The sequence below is a fragment of the Schistocerca nitens genome, chromosome 8 (assembly GCF_023898315.1).
Source record: "Schistocerca nitens isolate TAMUIC-IGC-003100 chromosome 8, iqSchNite1.1, whole genome shotgun sequence".
Classification (NCBI taxonomy): Eukaryota; Metazoa; Arthropoda; class Insecta; order Orthoptera; family Acrididae; genus Schistocerca; species Schistocerca nitens.
The window spans coordinates 483,105,638-483,120,856 of NC_064621.1; the positions used below are offsets into that span (position 1 = coordinate 483,105,638).

General features: G+C 42.6%; 1 protein-coding gene across 1 annotated transcript in view; it reads left to right on the top strand.

Moving 5' to 3' along the window:
- The window catches only part of LOC126198670 (zinc finger matrin-type protein 2), a 43,003-nt gene extending 37,189 nt beyond the window's left edge, over positions 1 to 5,814 (top strand). Inside the window, exon 5 of the mRNA XM_049935159.1 lies at positions 4,957 to 5,814. Coding sequence (XP_049791116.1) covers positions 4,957 to 5,094 — 138 coding nt within the window. The 3' untranslated portion in view covers positions 5,095 to 5,814. The remainder of the gene's footprint in view (positions 1 to 4,956) is intronic.
- The last annotated feature ends 9,405 nt before the right edge of the window (positions 5,815 to 15,219 follow it).

Consider the following 15,219-nt stretch of genomic DNA (forward strand, 5'->3'; position numbering starts at 1 on the left):
GGAAGACTACACCTGCCCCCTTAATGATGGGGGGCATTTCCCTCCCTGTTGCTCCTGCACCACCTACTTCGGGAGCAACACCCCCCTCCCCCCCCCCCCAACCATTGGGGACATCCGTCCTCACTTCTAAGCCAGAGAAGCATCTTCTTCGGCTTCTCTCACTAGGAACACTAGGGATGGGTCCCTTGGGTCACTCCCTTCCCAGGTTTCTGCTAGTGGGAAAGATGGCACCGGCCAGTGGCTGAAGAGCTCAAAAGCAGCTGGTCGTAGGGATTCATGCTCATCCTCAGTCCCAGAGACTGAGCCAGCAAAGTGCTCCCAGCCAGGGAAACCCAAGGAGCAGAGAGAGAAATCCAAAAAGAAGACCCCTAAGACTGAGGAAATTGCAGTGGCATCTACCTACCCCACCGCTACCTACAAGCTCTGTGTCTGAGGATGGGGTGGAGATTCTGGTGCCCGCTGAGGGCCTAAATCTCACGAGACCCTCAGACACAATGGATATAGACTGCTCAGGCAATAAGTCGTTGGCAGCAGGTGACTCTGAGGTGTAAACTGCCTCATTGAATGTTTCATGCCTTCCCAGTCTCATGATGACGCCATCCTCCAGTGGAATTGTAGCGGTTTTTTTCACTGTCTGGCGGAGCTACGGCAATTGTTAAGCTTCACACCTGCTATCTGCATTGCCCTCCACGAAACCTGGTTCCCGGCAATGCGGGTCCCTGCCCTCCACACCTATAAGGGATATTACAGGAACTATAGCAACTATAATCAATTGTCAGGTGGAGTTTGCATTTATGTCCTAAACTCAGTCTATAGTGACACTGTGCCCCTTCAAACGCCTCTTGAAGCTGTGGCTATCAGAATAAGGACGACGCAGAAAATAACTGTCTGCAATGTACATCTTCCTCCAAATGGTGCAGTACCCCTGAATGTATTAGCTCCACTGATTGATCAACTCCCTAAACATTTCCTACTTTTGGGAGATTTTAATGTGCATAACCCCTTGTAGGTGACACCATGCTTACTGGCTGAGGCAGAGATGTCGAAACTTTACTGTCTCAGTTCAACCTCTGCCTCTTAAACACTGGGGCCACCACACATTTCAGTGTGGCTCATGGTAGTTACTCGGCCATTGATTTATCAATTTGCAGCCCAGGACTTTTCCCACCTATCCACTGGAGAGTACATGATGACCTGTGTGGTAGTGACCACTTCCTCATCTTCCTGTCACTGCCCCGGCGTCAGGCCCACGGACGCTTGCCCAGATGGTCTTTAAACAAGGGTGGACTGGGAAACTTTCACCTCTGTTTTCACCATTGAATCTCCGCCACATGGGAACATCGATGTGATGGTTGAACAGGTGACTACAACAATTGTTTCTGCCGCAGAAAATGCAATCCCTCTCTGTTTAGGGTGCCCCCGGCGTAAGGCAGTCCCTTGGTGGTCGCTGTAAGTCGCTGAAGCAATTAAGGAGCATCGGCGAGCTCTACAGCAGCATAAGTGGCACCCTTCCCTGGAGCATCTCATAGCCTTTAAACAGCTCCATGCCCGCGTTGGCCAACTTATTATATGACAGAGGCAGGAGTATTGGGAGAGATACCTCTTGACGATTGGGTGCCACACGTCACCTTCCCAAGTCTGGGCAAAGATCAAACGTCTTTTCGGGTACCAGACCCCAACAGGTGTTCCCGGTATTACCATAAATGGCTTGTCACCTACTGATACATACGCGATTGCCGAGCACTTTACCGAGCACTTTGCTCGAGCCTCTGTGTCGGAGAATTATTCCCCAGCCTTTATCACTCTCAAATGGCGGCTGGAAGGGAAAGTCCTCTCATTCACTACATGCCACAGTGAATCCTGTAACACTCCATTTAAAGACAGGGAGCTCCTCAGTGCTCTTGCACATTGCCCCGACACAGCTCCTGGGCCTGATTGGGTCCATGGCCAGATGATTAAACATCTCTCATCTAACTACAAGCGACATATCCTCATCATCTTCAACCGGATTTGGTGCGATGGTGTCTTTCCATCACAATGGCAAGAGAGCACCATCATTCCGGTGCTCAGGCCCAGTAAAAATCCACTTTATGTGTTTAGCTATCGGCCCATCAGCCTCAACAATGTTCTTTGTAAGGTGCTGGAACATATGGGGTGCCGGCGGTTGGGTTGGGTACTGGAGTCACGTGGCCTACTGGCTCCATGTCTGGGCGGCTTCCGCCAGGCTCGCTCTACCACTGATAATCTCGTGTCCCTCAAGTCTGCCATCCAAACAGCGTTTTGGCCAACACCTGGTTCCCGTCTTTTTTGACTTACGTAAAGCATGCGGCATGACCTGGCGACATCATATCCTTGCCACATTATATGAGTGGGGTCTCCAGGGCCTGCTCCCAATTTTTATCCAAAACTTCCTGTCGCTCTGTACTGTCCGTGTCCAATTTGGTGCCTCCCATAGTTCCATCCATTTCCAGGAGAGTGGAGTCCTGCAGGGCTCTGTATTGAGTCTCCCTATATTTTTAGTGGCCGTTAATGGTCTAGCAGCAGCTGTCGGGCCCTACGTCTCACCTTCTCTGTCTGCAGACGACTTCTGCATTTCATACCACTGCTCCGGTACTGGTGTTGCTGAGCGTCGCCTACAGGGAGCCATCCGCAAGGCGCAGTCATGGGCTCTAGCCCATGGCTTCCAGTTTTCCGCCATGAAGACGTGTGTCATGCATTTTTGTTAGCGTCGTACCATTCATCCAGAATCAGCACTTTACCTTAAGGATGATCCACTCACTGTAGTGGAGACATATCGATTCTTAGGTCTGGTTTTCAACACTCGTTTGACTTGGCTTCCTCATCTTTGTCAGCTTAAACGGAAGTGTTGGCAACACCTCAGTGCCCTCCGCTGCCTGAGCAACACCAACTGGGGTGCAGATCGCTCCACGCTGCTGCATCTCTACAGAGCCCTTGTTCAATCCTGCCTTGACTATGGAGTGTGATTTATGGTTCGGCAGCGCCCTCAGCATTGTGTTTGCTCAATCCATTGCACCATTGTGGAGTTCGACTAGCGACAGGAGCTCTTAGAACGAGACTGGTGATACGCATACTGGTGGAGGTTGGAGTGCCGTCATTGAAGATCAGACATGCACAACTGCTCGCCAGTTACGTTGCACACATTCATAGCTCTCCTGAACTTCCTAATTACCATCTTCTTTTCCCAACCACAGCAGTTCACCTCCCGCATAGGCGGCCCAGGGCAGGGCTAACGATTGTGGTTCGTGTGCGATCGCTTCTGTCTCTCCTCTAGGTCCGTTCACCTACATCTCCGTGGTGTAGCTGTAGGCCGGAGCACTGCCTGGACCTTTCGCTTGGCCATGTGAACTCCGTTAACCCTGTGGCTCTCCGCTGTCACTTCCTCAATTCTTGAAGTGTTCTGGGGCTCTGCAGTGGTTTACACAGGTGGCTCAATGGCTGAGGTAATGTTGGCTTTGCCTTTGTCCACAGAGGCCATATTGAACAGCATTCCTTGTCCAATGGCTGCCCTTCGGTATATCTGTTCATGCCCTGAGGAATTGTTGCTTCTGTGTACTGCCTCCTTGAGCAGCCTACAAGCTATCAACCATTGCTTCCTTCGCCATCCTTTGGTAGTGGCAATCCAGGAGTCCATCTATGCCCTGGACCAGTCCCGTCATTCAGTGGTGTTTGTGTGGATCCCAGGACATGTCGGCATCCCAGGCAACAAACTTGCCAACAGGCTGGCCAAACAGGCTATGCGGAAACGCCTTCTGGAGATGGGCATCTCTGAACCTGGCCTGCATTCTGACTTACGCCGCATGGTTTTTCGGCTTTGGGAGATGGAATGGCATAACAGTACACACAACAAACTGCGTGTCATTAAGGAGACTATGAATGTGTGGAAGTCTTCCAAGCGGGCCTCTTGCAGGGAATCAGTTGTCCTCTGCTGGCTCTGCATTGGGCACTCTTGGGCGACCCACGATTACCTCTTGCGTCATGAAGACCTGCCTCAGTGTCAGTGCGGCACCCTGTTGACAGTGGCCCATATTATGGTGCACTGTGACTGCCCAGCGACAAAATCTTGGGTTACCGGACTCGTTGCTGCTCATTTTATCTGACAACGCCTCATTGGCTGATTTAGTGTTACATTTTATCTAAGTTTTAGCTCATGTCCTTCGTTGCTCTGTGTCCTCCACCCTAGTGCTTTTAGGGTGGAGTTTTTGTGTGTTGCAGAGTGGCCAGCTTTTCCTTTTTACTCTCGTGGTCAGCCAGCCACTGTAATCTGCTTTCTTGTTTTACTCTCTTCTGTTTCTACCATATCTCTATTGTTTTCTTGTCCTCTTTTGTTCCTTTTAGTGTTTGTTGCCTTTCCTTCGTTCTTGTGGTTTTTCCTTTCTTTGCGTTTTGTGTTATATGTCGCATCTGTTTTATTCTCACACTTGTGGCATTGTTTTATTAGGAACAAGGAGCCGATGACCTCGTAGTTTGGTCCTTTTCCCCCACTTTTAAACCAACCATCTCGTCCCTCCACACTCCTCAACAGCACATCACTGTCCACCAGGCCTACCGTACTATCCCTCCCCCTCCCCGGCCCAGCCTGCTCCTTAGCCTCTTACCTCCTGCTTGCAGTGAGGCCTCAGTTGCCTGAGACTGCAGTCCTGTGTGTGTGAGTTGCGTTTGCGTGAGTGTGTATGTGTGTGTTTGCCGTGTAATTCTGAAGGAAGCCTTACTGGCTGAAAGCTATTATTTATGACAGTCTTTTTGTTGTGCCTATCTGTGACTCAGCATTTCCGCTATATGATGATTTTTGTATTTGATATTCAGTACAGCCTCACTTATTGTGTCGTTGATGTTGATTATTTTATAAACTTTTTGCATCACCAGTAGATAGTTTTTGAAGACATAGTTACCCCTTACATTTGTTACTCTCAAGCACTTTTTTGCTCTATTTTGTAGGAGGAGAAACTGAGAGAATATCGAAAGGAGAAACGCAAAGAAAAACGAAGAAAATTAGATGAAGACACAGACACAACACCAAGTTCAGAATTAGCAGCTATAATGGGATTCTCAGGATTTGGGTCTAGCAAGAAGTGAATCTGGAATGTAATAAATATCAGCGACAAACCAAATGGTCTTGTTATTGAACTGTGTTCTTCATTACTCCACACACAATAGGAAGTGTTGCCAGTAAAATCATGAGACTGATTTTATCACAAGAACTGTTAGATATAACTTAGTAATTGAACACCATTTGCCACTGCAAACATAAGCTATTGGTTCTGTGGATAATGGGCAGTTCGTGAATGTGGATTCCAATTTTTGTAATTTTTCCCTAGTGATTTATGTAACTAAAATGCATCTTTCACTGTCACAGGACTCATAATAAAGCACAATAAAAAGAATGGAAAAAAGGCTTGTTTGCTATGAAGTACACAGAGAAAAGAGCATTGTATATTTGAAGCTGTGTATGTAACAGATATCTGAATTCCTTCTTTCATTCTCTTTTACCCACATTGGTAATTTTTTCTCATGTTTGTTATTTTTATCTTTTTGTAACATAAAGAATAGTATACATGAACAGTAGCTGCATTGAAAACTTCAGTGATTTTATTTCATGTGCATTATTCATACAGTTGTAAATGCAGAATGACATTCGAAGAAAGAGGAAAGTACCTCGACAATTTTATTAAGTTGTGTGTGTTCCTGAAAAAAATTCTCATGAATTCTGTGTTGACAAAATTCTCCAGAATTTGTATTTAAAATATTAATGTCCTCTTGTTGATTGCAAACAAATAAATTAGTTTTTTTTATCAAGTTTTTTCCCAGCTTTCATTAAACCTGATTCCTTATAACTTAAGTATAGATACTTTGAACCAGCCACCGCTCGGAACTTCCACTCTGGGGAAGGATGTGACATTTATCAATCGGAACTAACCCAGATCTCAAGGTAAGTTACATATCAGTCTGTCACCACAACCAAGATTTCAAGTGGGAAGGGGGGGGGGGGGGGGGGGGGGGAATATCACACAGTTACTAAAAGTTTTCATTCTGGTTCATAATCATGTACTAAACAACACCAAGGTAAGATCCACAGGTTGCATATTTATCTACAGATGTCACATTTTCTGAGATTTTGTCACAACCAGACATACTAAAAAAGATGCGTTTTGAATGTGGTGTATGCTAGCTTTACTATATGCTCAATATTTTCCATGTTTCTGATTCAAAAGTTTGGAAATTTTTATGTTCAATTTGTGGCATTTATGAGTTCACGTGACAAAGTGATGTTGCTGTGACATCAGAGGTCATTGGCTGACACAAGAAAACTGAGTAGTGATCAAGTTAATTTAAATGTTTGTGAAGCTAACATAACTGTACTTCTTGGTTTTCATATTTATATGTGTATATTATGAAATTATGCAGCTTAAGTAATACAATGAATTAAAGATATCTTCAAAATGTGTCATTTTTTTATATGAAAGGGGTAGTTTACTATTCACCTGTAAGATGACACATTGAGTTGCAAACAGGCACAACGAAAAGAGTATTAAACGTTGAGCTTTCAGCCAAAGCCTTCGTCAGAAAGGAAATACCTACACATTCAGACAAGCAAGCACACCTCACACACACATGACCATTATCTCCGGCCAGAATGCAAATGCATCGAATGGAAGCAGCAGTCCAGAATGGGGCAGGGAAGGGGGAGGGATAGCAGCATACAGGAGGATACACAGAAGTGAGTGCTGTCTGACGGAGCACTCAGGGACTGGTGGTAGCAGGACAAGGCTTCCAGGTGCTTTATTGTGGCATTGTGGAAGAGGAAGTAGGGGAGTAATGAGGAGTGGAAAATAGAGGAGCAGAGAAGAGGAAAAGATTGGTAAGTGAATTCGCAGAGAGTGGTGAAGAGTGAGGGTAAGGGAACGTGAATTGGGATTAGGTGGGAGGACAAAGGGGGTGAAAGTTGTTGGATGGAGAGTGTCAGGATAGTAGATTATTGTAGATTGAGGCCAGGATGATTTTGTGAATGGAAAATGTGTTGTAAGGACAACTTCAATAAATCCAGTGATCCTGGACACCCCATTGCAAGTGGTTATTGTGCTCCTACTAAAAGAATTTTGACTTATTGACCAACACCTCCAACCAATTGCCCAAAATCTAGCCTCTCACATCAGAAATACCAAGGACTTCCTTTGACAACTCTCCACCATCCCCACCCCATTACCTCTTGAATCCTTACTCATCACTGTTGATGCCAGCTTCCTATACACCAACATCACTCATGCACCTGGTCTTGTCACTGTTGATCACTGCCTCTCCCAACGTCCTTCAGATTCCAAACCCACTGCCTTCATTATTCATATACCTTGCTAAGCTTATCCTAACACAAAACTACTTCTCCTTAGAAGGAAAGGAATGCAAACAAATCCACACCACAGCCATGGTCAGCCACAAGGCACACTTCTATGCCAACCTGTTTATGGCCTGTATAGAGGAAACCTTCCTAGGTTCCCAAAACTCCAACCTCTAGTCTGGTTGATTCATGATCTGGACTTAGGAGCAAGACATGCTATCCACATTCCTTCACAACCTCGGTACCTCTCCCATCTGCTTCAGCTGGCCCTCCTCAACCCAGTATGCTACCTTCTTGAATGTTGACTTCCTCCTCCTCTGCCTCCTCCTCCTGCTCCTCCTCCTTTCTGGTGGCTCCATCCACACCCTGTCCACATTAAAACCACCAACACTACCTGCCATTTTGACCACTGCCCTTTCCACACCAAAAAAGTCTCTCTCACACAGGCTGGCCGCCCAGGGACAGAATGTATGCGGTGACTCTATCCAATATCTCGAAGGTGTCACAAAGTTATTCACAGAAAAACACTATCCTCCAAACCTAGTCTGCAAACAGATTTTCTGTGCCATTTCACCATACAGCAAATCCTCCCACCACTCCAAAAAATAGCTACAAATGATCACCCCCTTCATCACCCAGTACCACCCCAAATTGGAACAACTGAGTCACATCTTTCATCAGGGCTTTCATTATCTATCGTCATGCCCTGTAATGAGGGACATCCTACCCAAGATCCTTCCTACCCAATCTAAAGTGGTGTTCCATCAATGACCCAATCTCCACAACAACGTAGTTCATCTCTATGCCACTCCCAATCACAATGCTTTGCCACAGGGATCATACTCCTGTGGAAGACCCAGATGCAAGACTTGCCCAGTCCACCCACTCAGCACTTCCTATTCCAGTCCTGTCACAGGCTTATCCTACCATATCAGAGGCTGGGCCACCTGTGAAAGCAGCTACGTTATATACCGGCTTAGCTGTAATCATTGCACAGCTTTTTATATTTGTATGACTATCAACCAGCTGTCCACCAGGATGAATGGCCACTGCTACGAACAGAGTGGCCCACCCTGTGGCACAACACGCAGCTGAACATAACATGCTTGATTTTAATGGCTGCTTCACAACCCAGACCATCAGAAATCTTCCCCTCCACCACCAGTTTTTCTGAACTGTGTACTTGGGAGTTATCGTTACCACACATCCTCTGGTCCCAAAATCATCCTGGCCTCAACCTATGGTAATCTGTCCCCACATCCTTCACTAAACAGTTTCCACTTCCTCTGTCCTGTCACCTCCTCTCATTTCAAGTCTCCTTACCCTCATTGTGCACCACTTTCTGCCAGTGCACCCATCGAACTTTTCCCATTCTCTGCTCCTCTCATTTTCTGCTCCCTGCTCCCCCCCCCCCCCCAACCCCACAGCCTCCTGACACTGAACCTGGCAGCCTTATCCTGCCACCATCAGTCTGCACGCTCCGACAGGCAGCACTCACTTCTCTCGCTCCTCCCATACCCTGCTATCCCCCCCCTTCCCTGGCCCCATTTTGGATTGCTGCTTCCATTTGATGCAATTGCATTCTGGCTGGTGATGGCAGTCATGTGTGTTGTGAGATGTGCTTGCTTATGTGAATGTGTGCATGTTTTCCTTCTGAAGAAAGTTTTGGCCTAAAGATGAATGTGTCTGTCAGCAGCTCGAAGTGTCAATCTGTCCTTTTTATAATAGTTCCGATATTCCAACCTGGACTTTCTGTGGTTTCATTTTTAATATGGTTTGTTCTGCTAAAATGTAGGAAAATGTGATAGTGGATAAATGTGTTACCACCCTTTTTATGCACTTTGCTTAGTAGGCTAAATAGGTATTATTTATAGGTGTTACAACAAGCGAATTTCTTCATATCGCCTTCTAATGCACATTTTGTTACCTTAATTCACTTATTTATAGATGAAATCAATTCATCTCCCCTTTCTTGCTACAAAATGGTCTATGAACATTTCACTGAAATTCAGTAGTTCTTTTTCAAGAAAACACATTGCAAATGCACAAAGTCTCTCCTCATTCATAACATTTCACATGAATGTTTTCATCTTCTTTAACTTGGAGAAGAAGTATTCTATCTCTCTGGTCATCTATATCCTGCAAACCACCAGGAGGTGCACAGCAGAGGGTATGTCCCATTGTACCAGTTATTATGTTTTCTACCTGTTCAATTCACATATGGAACGTGTGAAGTCATTGTTTGAATGCATCTGTGCATGTAGTAATTATTTTAATCTTATCCTCACAATCTCTATGTGAGCGATACATAGGAGGCTGTTGGATATTTCCACAGTAGTCATTTAAAGCCGTTTCTTGAAACTTGGTTAACAGACTTTCTCAGAATAGTTCACGTCTAAATTCAAGAATCTGTCAGTTCAGTTCCTTCAGTATCTCTGTGAAATTCTCCCATGGATTAAACAAACCTGTGACCATTCGTGTCACCCTTCTCTGTATACATTCAATATCCTCTGTTAGTCCTATCTGGTATGTGTCCCACACACTTGAGCAATATTCTAGAACCAGTCATACGAGTGATTTGTAAGCCATCTTCTTTGTGGATTGATTGCCATTCCTCAGCATTCTACCAATAAATCGAAGTTTACCACCTACTTTATTTCATATCTGTACAAAATGTTGCACTCAAGTATTTGTCGAATTGACCAATTCCAACAGTGACTCATTGATATTGTAGGTGTAGGATATTATGTATTTTCATTTTGTGAAGTGCAAAATTTTTAATTTTTGAATATTTAAAGCAAGTTGCCAATTTCAGAACCACTTTGAAATCTTATCAAGATCTGAGTGAATATTTATGCAGCTTCTTTCAGATAGTACTTCGCTATAGGTAATTGCTTCATCTGCAAAAAACCTGATTTTAATATTAATACAGTCTGCAAGGGCATTAATATAAAACATGGAAAGCAAGGGTGTCAACATGGTTCCCTGGGGCACGCCCGAAGTTCTTCATCTGACAATTGCTCTCCATCCAAGATAACATGCTGTGTTCTCCCTACCCAAAAGTCTTCAATCCAGTCACAAATTTCATTTATACCCCATGAGCCATACTTTTGATCATAAGTGTAGGTGTGGTAACCTGATTACCTCAAACCAAAGCTTTCAGTAAGTCGTGAGAAAAGTGCAAGTTGGGTTTCACATGACTATGATTTTGAAATCCATGCTGGTTGGTATTGAGGTCATTTTGTTCAAAAAACATAATTATGTTTGAGGTCAGAAAAAGTGCCAACAAATTGATGTCAAGGATATTGGACAGTTTTGTGGATTACTTCTTGTAAACAGGTGCAACCTGTGCCTTTTTCCAAGAACTGGGCACAGGCTTTTGTTCGAGGGATCTACAATAGATTGTAGTTAGAAGAGGGGCTAACTCAACCACAAATTCAGTTATTTCATTTGAGGATTAAACTGGGGCAATTCTCCTGGATTTTCCTTTGTAAAGGAACATTTGAAAATGCAGTTAAACATTTAAGCTCTTGCATTGCTACCCTCAATTTCAGTTCCTGTCTCATTCACTAGGGACTGGACACTAACTTTGGTGGCACTAACAGTCTTTACATATGACCAGAATTCCTTTGGGCTCTATGAAAGATCACTTGACAATATTCTGCTACGATAGTCATCGAAGACATCACGCATTGCTCTCTTGACAGTCAATCGTGTCACTTGGTCTATAGCCCTACACTTTGTTTTACACCTATTATGCAGTGATCTCTGTTTCCTTAGACATTTCTCTGTAGGGACTGTATACCATGGAAGTTCCCTCCCATTATGAACCGTTCTACTGGATACATATCTATTCAGTGCATGGTCAACAGTTCTTTTAAACCTGAGCCAGAATTCCTCTGTATGCTCCTGGCCTGTGCTGAAAGCTTTTAAGTTCCTCATTTAGATATGACACTACTGATGTTTTATCTCCTTTACTGAACATATATATCTTTCTGCTTGTTTTAGTTGTCCTTTGTACTTTGAGGATCATTCCCACAACTGCATCATGATCACAGTTTCGATGTGGACATCCTCAAAGAGGTCAGGTCTGTTTCCATCATGAATGTGAACAGGTGTGTTCTAGCTAGTTTTCAGAGAAGGCATTTAGTAGTAAAGTTTCACAGGATGTCTTACCACACCAACCAGTGACAAAACTGTAATTTTCCCAATTAATTGCTGGATGATGAAAGTCTCCTCTGATGATTACTGTATGATTGTGGAACTTGCATGCAAGTGAACTGAGGTTTTCACTAAAGTTACATCAGACGAGTTTAGTGGGCGATAGAAGGATCCAGTTTTCATTTTATACCCAACATGTACTATAATAATAAAAAAATGTGGTTGGATATATCTAATTAAAATGGAAAAATTAAAGGATAGTACAATTGCAGTATTATTAAATGTTCTGTCTGTATGAAATTGTGCTATTGTTCATTCACTTTAGCTTACGTCATTTCTCTTTTTTTCTGTGTCCATCACTATATATATTTTAATTATATTTGTCATCTTCTGAAAGCTTCTCCTTCTTGTTCATCTTGCGAAAATGTGACTGTGGACTGCCTTTCCTACATTTCAATTGTAGATGCAGGCAGCCGTCTCCAGGGAAAATCTGTGCCTCTCAAGATGATATAAAACATGAAGGAATTCCCCGAACTTGGGTCCACTTTACTTCAATAAAAATACTTAATACTATTGTTAAGTCTTCTCCTATTCAGAATCACATATAATACAAAACACTCGTAGCACGTCATACTCCGAGCAATACATCTTAACTATCCTTCTACATATGAGAGAGTGAAACAAAATCATGTACAAAAAAGTGAATGATGTTTTTTGTTGATTTGTCTGCAACTTACTGCACATTCACAATTAATGTCACTGCCGATGCTTATGGTTGGTCTTTGATTCTGTCATTGTCACTGTTTCATTTTTTTTTTAGAAATTTTAAACTTCACCATATCCGAGGGTCTTTCACCATGTACCTACACAATTTTCCCCACACTGTACCTTGATATAGTATGGAGACGTACTGTGTTTTGCATGCACATAACTTACATTTACATTTGCCAATAGGGGTCAATACCCTTTATTTGTTGGCATCTCTTTTATTTAGTGGAATGGAGATGTCAGCTTATCCTGTGTACATTAAAGTTCTACAGGAAATTGAAAGATTATATGCATAATATGATAGTTCATTACATATTTGAATTCAGTGTGCTGCAATAATGTTCCGTTTGATTTGGCCTCGCTGCCACATTTTGCGCCTGCACACTAGTAGGTTTGGCGACTAAGCACGAGCCGCAAACTGTCAACATGCTAGTTGCTACTGTCATACGTTCGTGCACTCATTTCTTATTGTTAATTTCATATTGAGAGCCACACTTTCACCTGAGTATTACATATTAAAGAATTGCTATGGTGTTTGTCTTCATTCTTGGTGCAGTGCGTATGTGCTTGTTGTTCAAAATCCGACGCTGTGGCAGAAGATCTCCATTCTTATGGCACGGGCATCATTATTACCACTGTACTCACATTTTCAGCGGAGACAACCCTGGCCAACAGCATCCTTCGATGAGGTAAGTACTGGCTTGAACAACTACAGTTCACTTATTAATGTATCAGGCATTGTGAGACACAATACTCAGAAATTACTTTGTTGCACACACAAGTTAATGATACCAGGCTTCACCATCCTCTTTGTTGAGAGACTCATAGTGCCATCCAAAACACTGTATAAACTGCTTGTCTTTAAAGTTCACTCGTTTACATGGAGTTTGGTTTCCAATGAAAATTCATACAAGTATTGAGTTACAACAATATATAACACGATAGCTTATCCCTATGTCTGACATTCCATCCATCGCTTATACTACAAACATAAATTTCTTAAGTTTTAAAGATCATAAATTTTTCATTAACTGTTTTCTGTTACTACACTTTGTTAGTTTTAACTTATCTTTGTTCACATCACATACACAAATTAATTACATAACACATTATTATCGTACAACACATGCATATGATACATTTATACTTCATTTTATAGATAGGCTTTTGTCACTTATGGGAGCTCATTTCTTCCTTATGTAGAGGAGGGGGAGAAACATTCAAAATAGGACCAAAACATTACTCATTGCTGGCCTAACTACACTTGACACCACCACCTTTGCTTGGGAGGGAAGGAAGAAAATACTCATCTACTGGTTCAAGGATGGACTAGTTGCCAAGGAACTCTTATTTCATGGAAATGATGTGTACTGACTAATCATTCATGAACTATCATATTTTTTCTTCATCCATTAGTGCTGTTTACTTCAGTTCACTTGCATCTTAGTGTTAAAGATGAAGGAATTTCTATCATAGTAGACTATCTTTCTCGAATACATGGAAATGTCATTGTTTATGCTTTCGTGTGACACGATAAAAATTAAATGGTTTTTGTAAAATCAGATACTTAAATGTTTATGTGTACTTTGCAGCGAATAGGTACTGATAAATGTCACGGAGTTATACTTCGATGATGCATATTTTCATTTGCCTTATGAACTTTGTATAAATATCCTTATAATTCAATTGTTTACTCGATATGTGGACCATATCTTCATTTGGTACCTGCTACTCTCGACGTAATTTTCTTCTTCTGCGCCGTGACACTGCACTGATCACTGAAAGGAAAAAACTTAAAAGTAATTGCTTTATGTAGCTCAGTGGCCACTGATACATTTGTCCACAGATATTTCCATACTTTGTTTAAATTCATAGACATTCGTTTATTCTGTTACACTTTATGATCATTTACTCTGCAAAGAAAATTATTTGACATTTCTTACGGTATTTTATCATTTCCTCTTAGCTTACATGTCTCATATATTTTTTCATAATGCTTCCTTTTACTTGTAAATATGTTGTATATAGCTTAGTTTTTAATTAAATCTCTGTGTACATGTATCAATACGTTTCTTAGTTCTTAGACAGTAGATGTAATTGCTTAGTATTTCAATTTACTTTGTATTCCTATTTGGTTGCGCCTTCTGCCAATCTGTCGCTCATGCGCACAGGTCAGTGCCTCCCTCTCCTACTACTGACGTCAGTGCGTATTGTTGAGCGCAACTGAGCCATAAGCTAATTCTGTTTATACTTTTGCTTCGCGTGAAGAGGTTTATTACTTCTCATTCCTGTTGATTTTATACTTACTTATACCTGTGTGGCAGAACTGCCAGAAAATATTAATATCTTTGCTTTTTTGTACTTCGTTTTACTTACTTTGGTTGTTGTCTAGTTGGCGTGAGTTGTGACTTGTGAGGCATTCGTCATGACTGTTACCGTGATTGCAGAAATCTATTTCTATGTGTTTTGATTTATCTTGTGCCAATAAAAATATTACATAGTGAAAGTAAATGGTGTTTTCTGTGATATAACACTCGCCATACTGGTGGCCTCCGGCGCGCAACATAGTTCGATTCGACGGGTCTAGTGTAGCAGGGGATACAACAAGCCTGCGCGCCCGCTCAGTGACGTCACGCACGTAGTCTGGTGCCGGTGCTCGCAGTCCGTTTGGCCACAGCAATAAGACTGTTACGGAAACCGCACGAGGAAAATTCGTAAAGAAATCTGACATACCGCTCTCATGAATTACAAGATTTCCTTTCTCAAATGACCCAGTTCTTTTGTCTGTAACTTATTTCTGCATACCATTTAGCCCCGACGTAAAAAGTGGCTGTAATAACTTTCATTATCTGAGGCATCAAAACTCCCAAATGAATGGACCCATTTCATTGTAGTTTATTTTAAAGTTGCTTTAATGGGGATTGTCACGACTTGTTTGA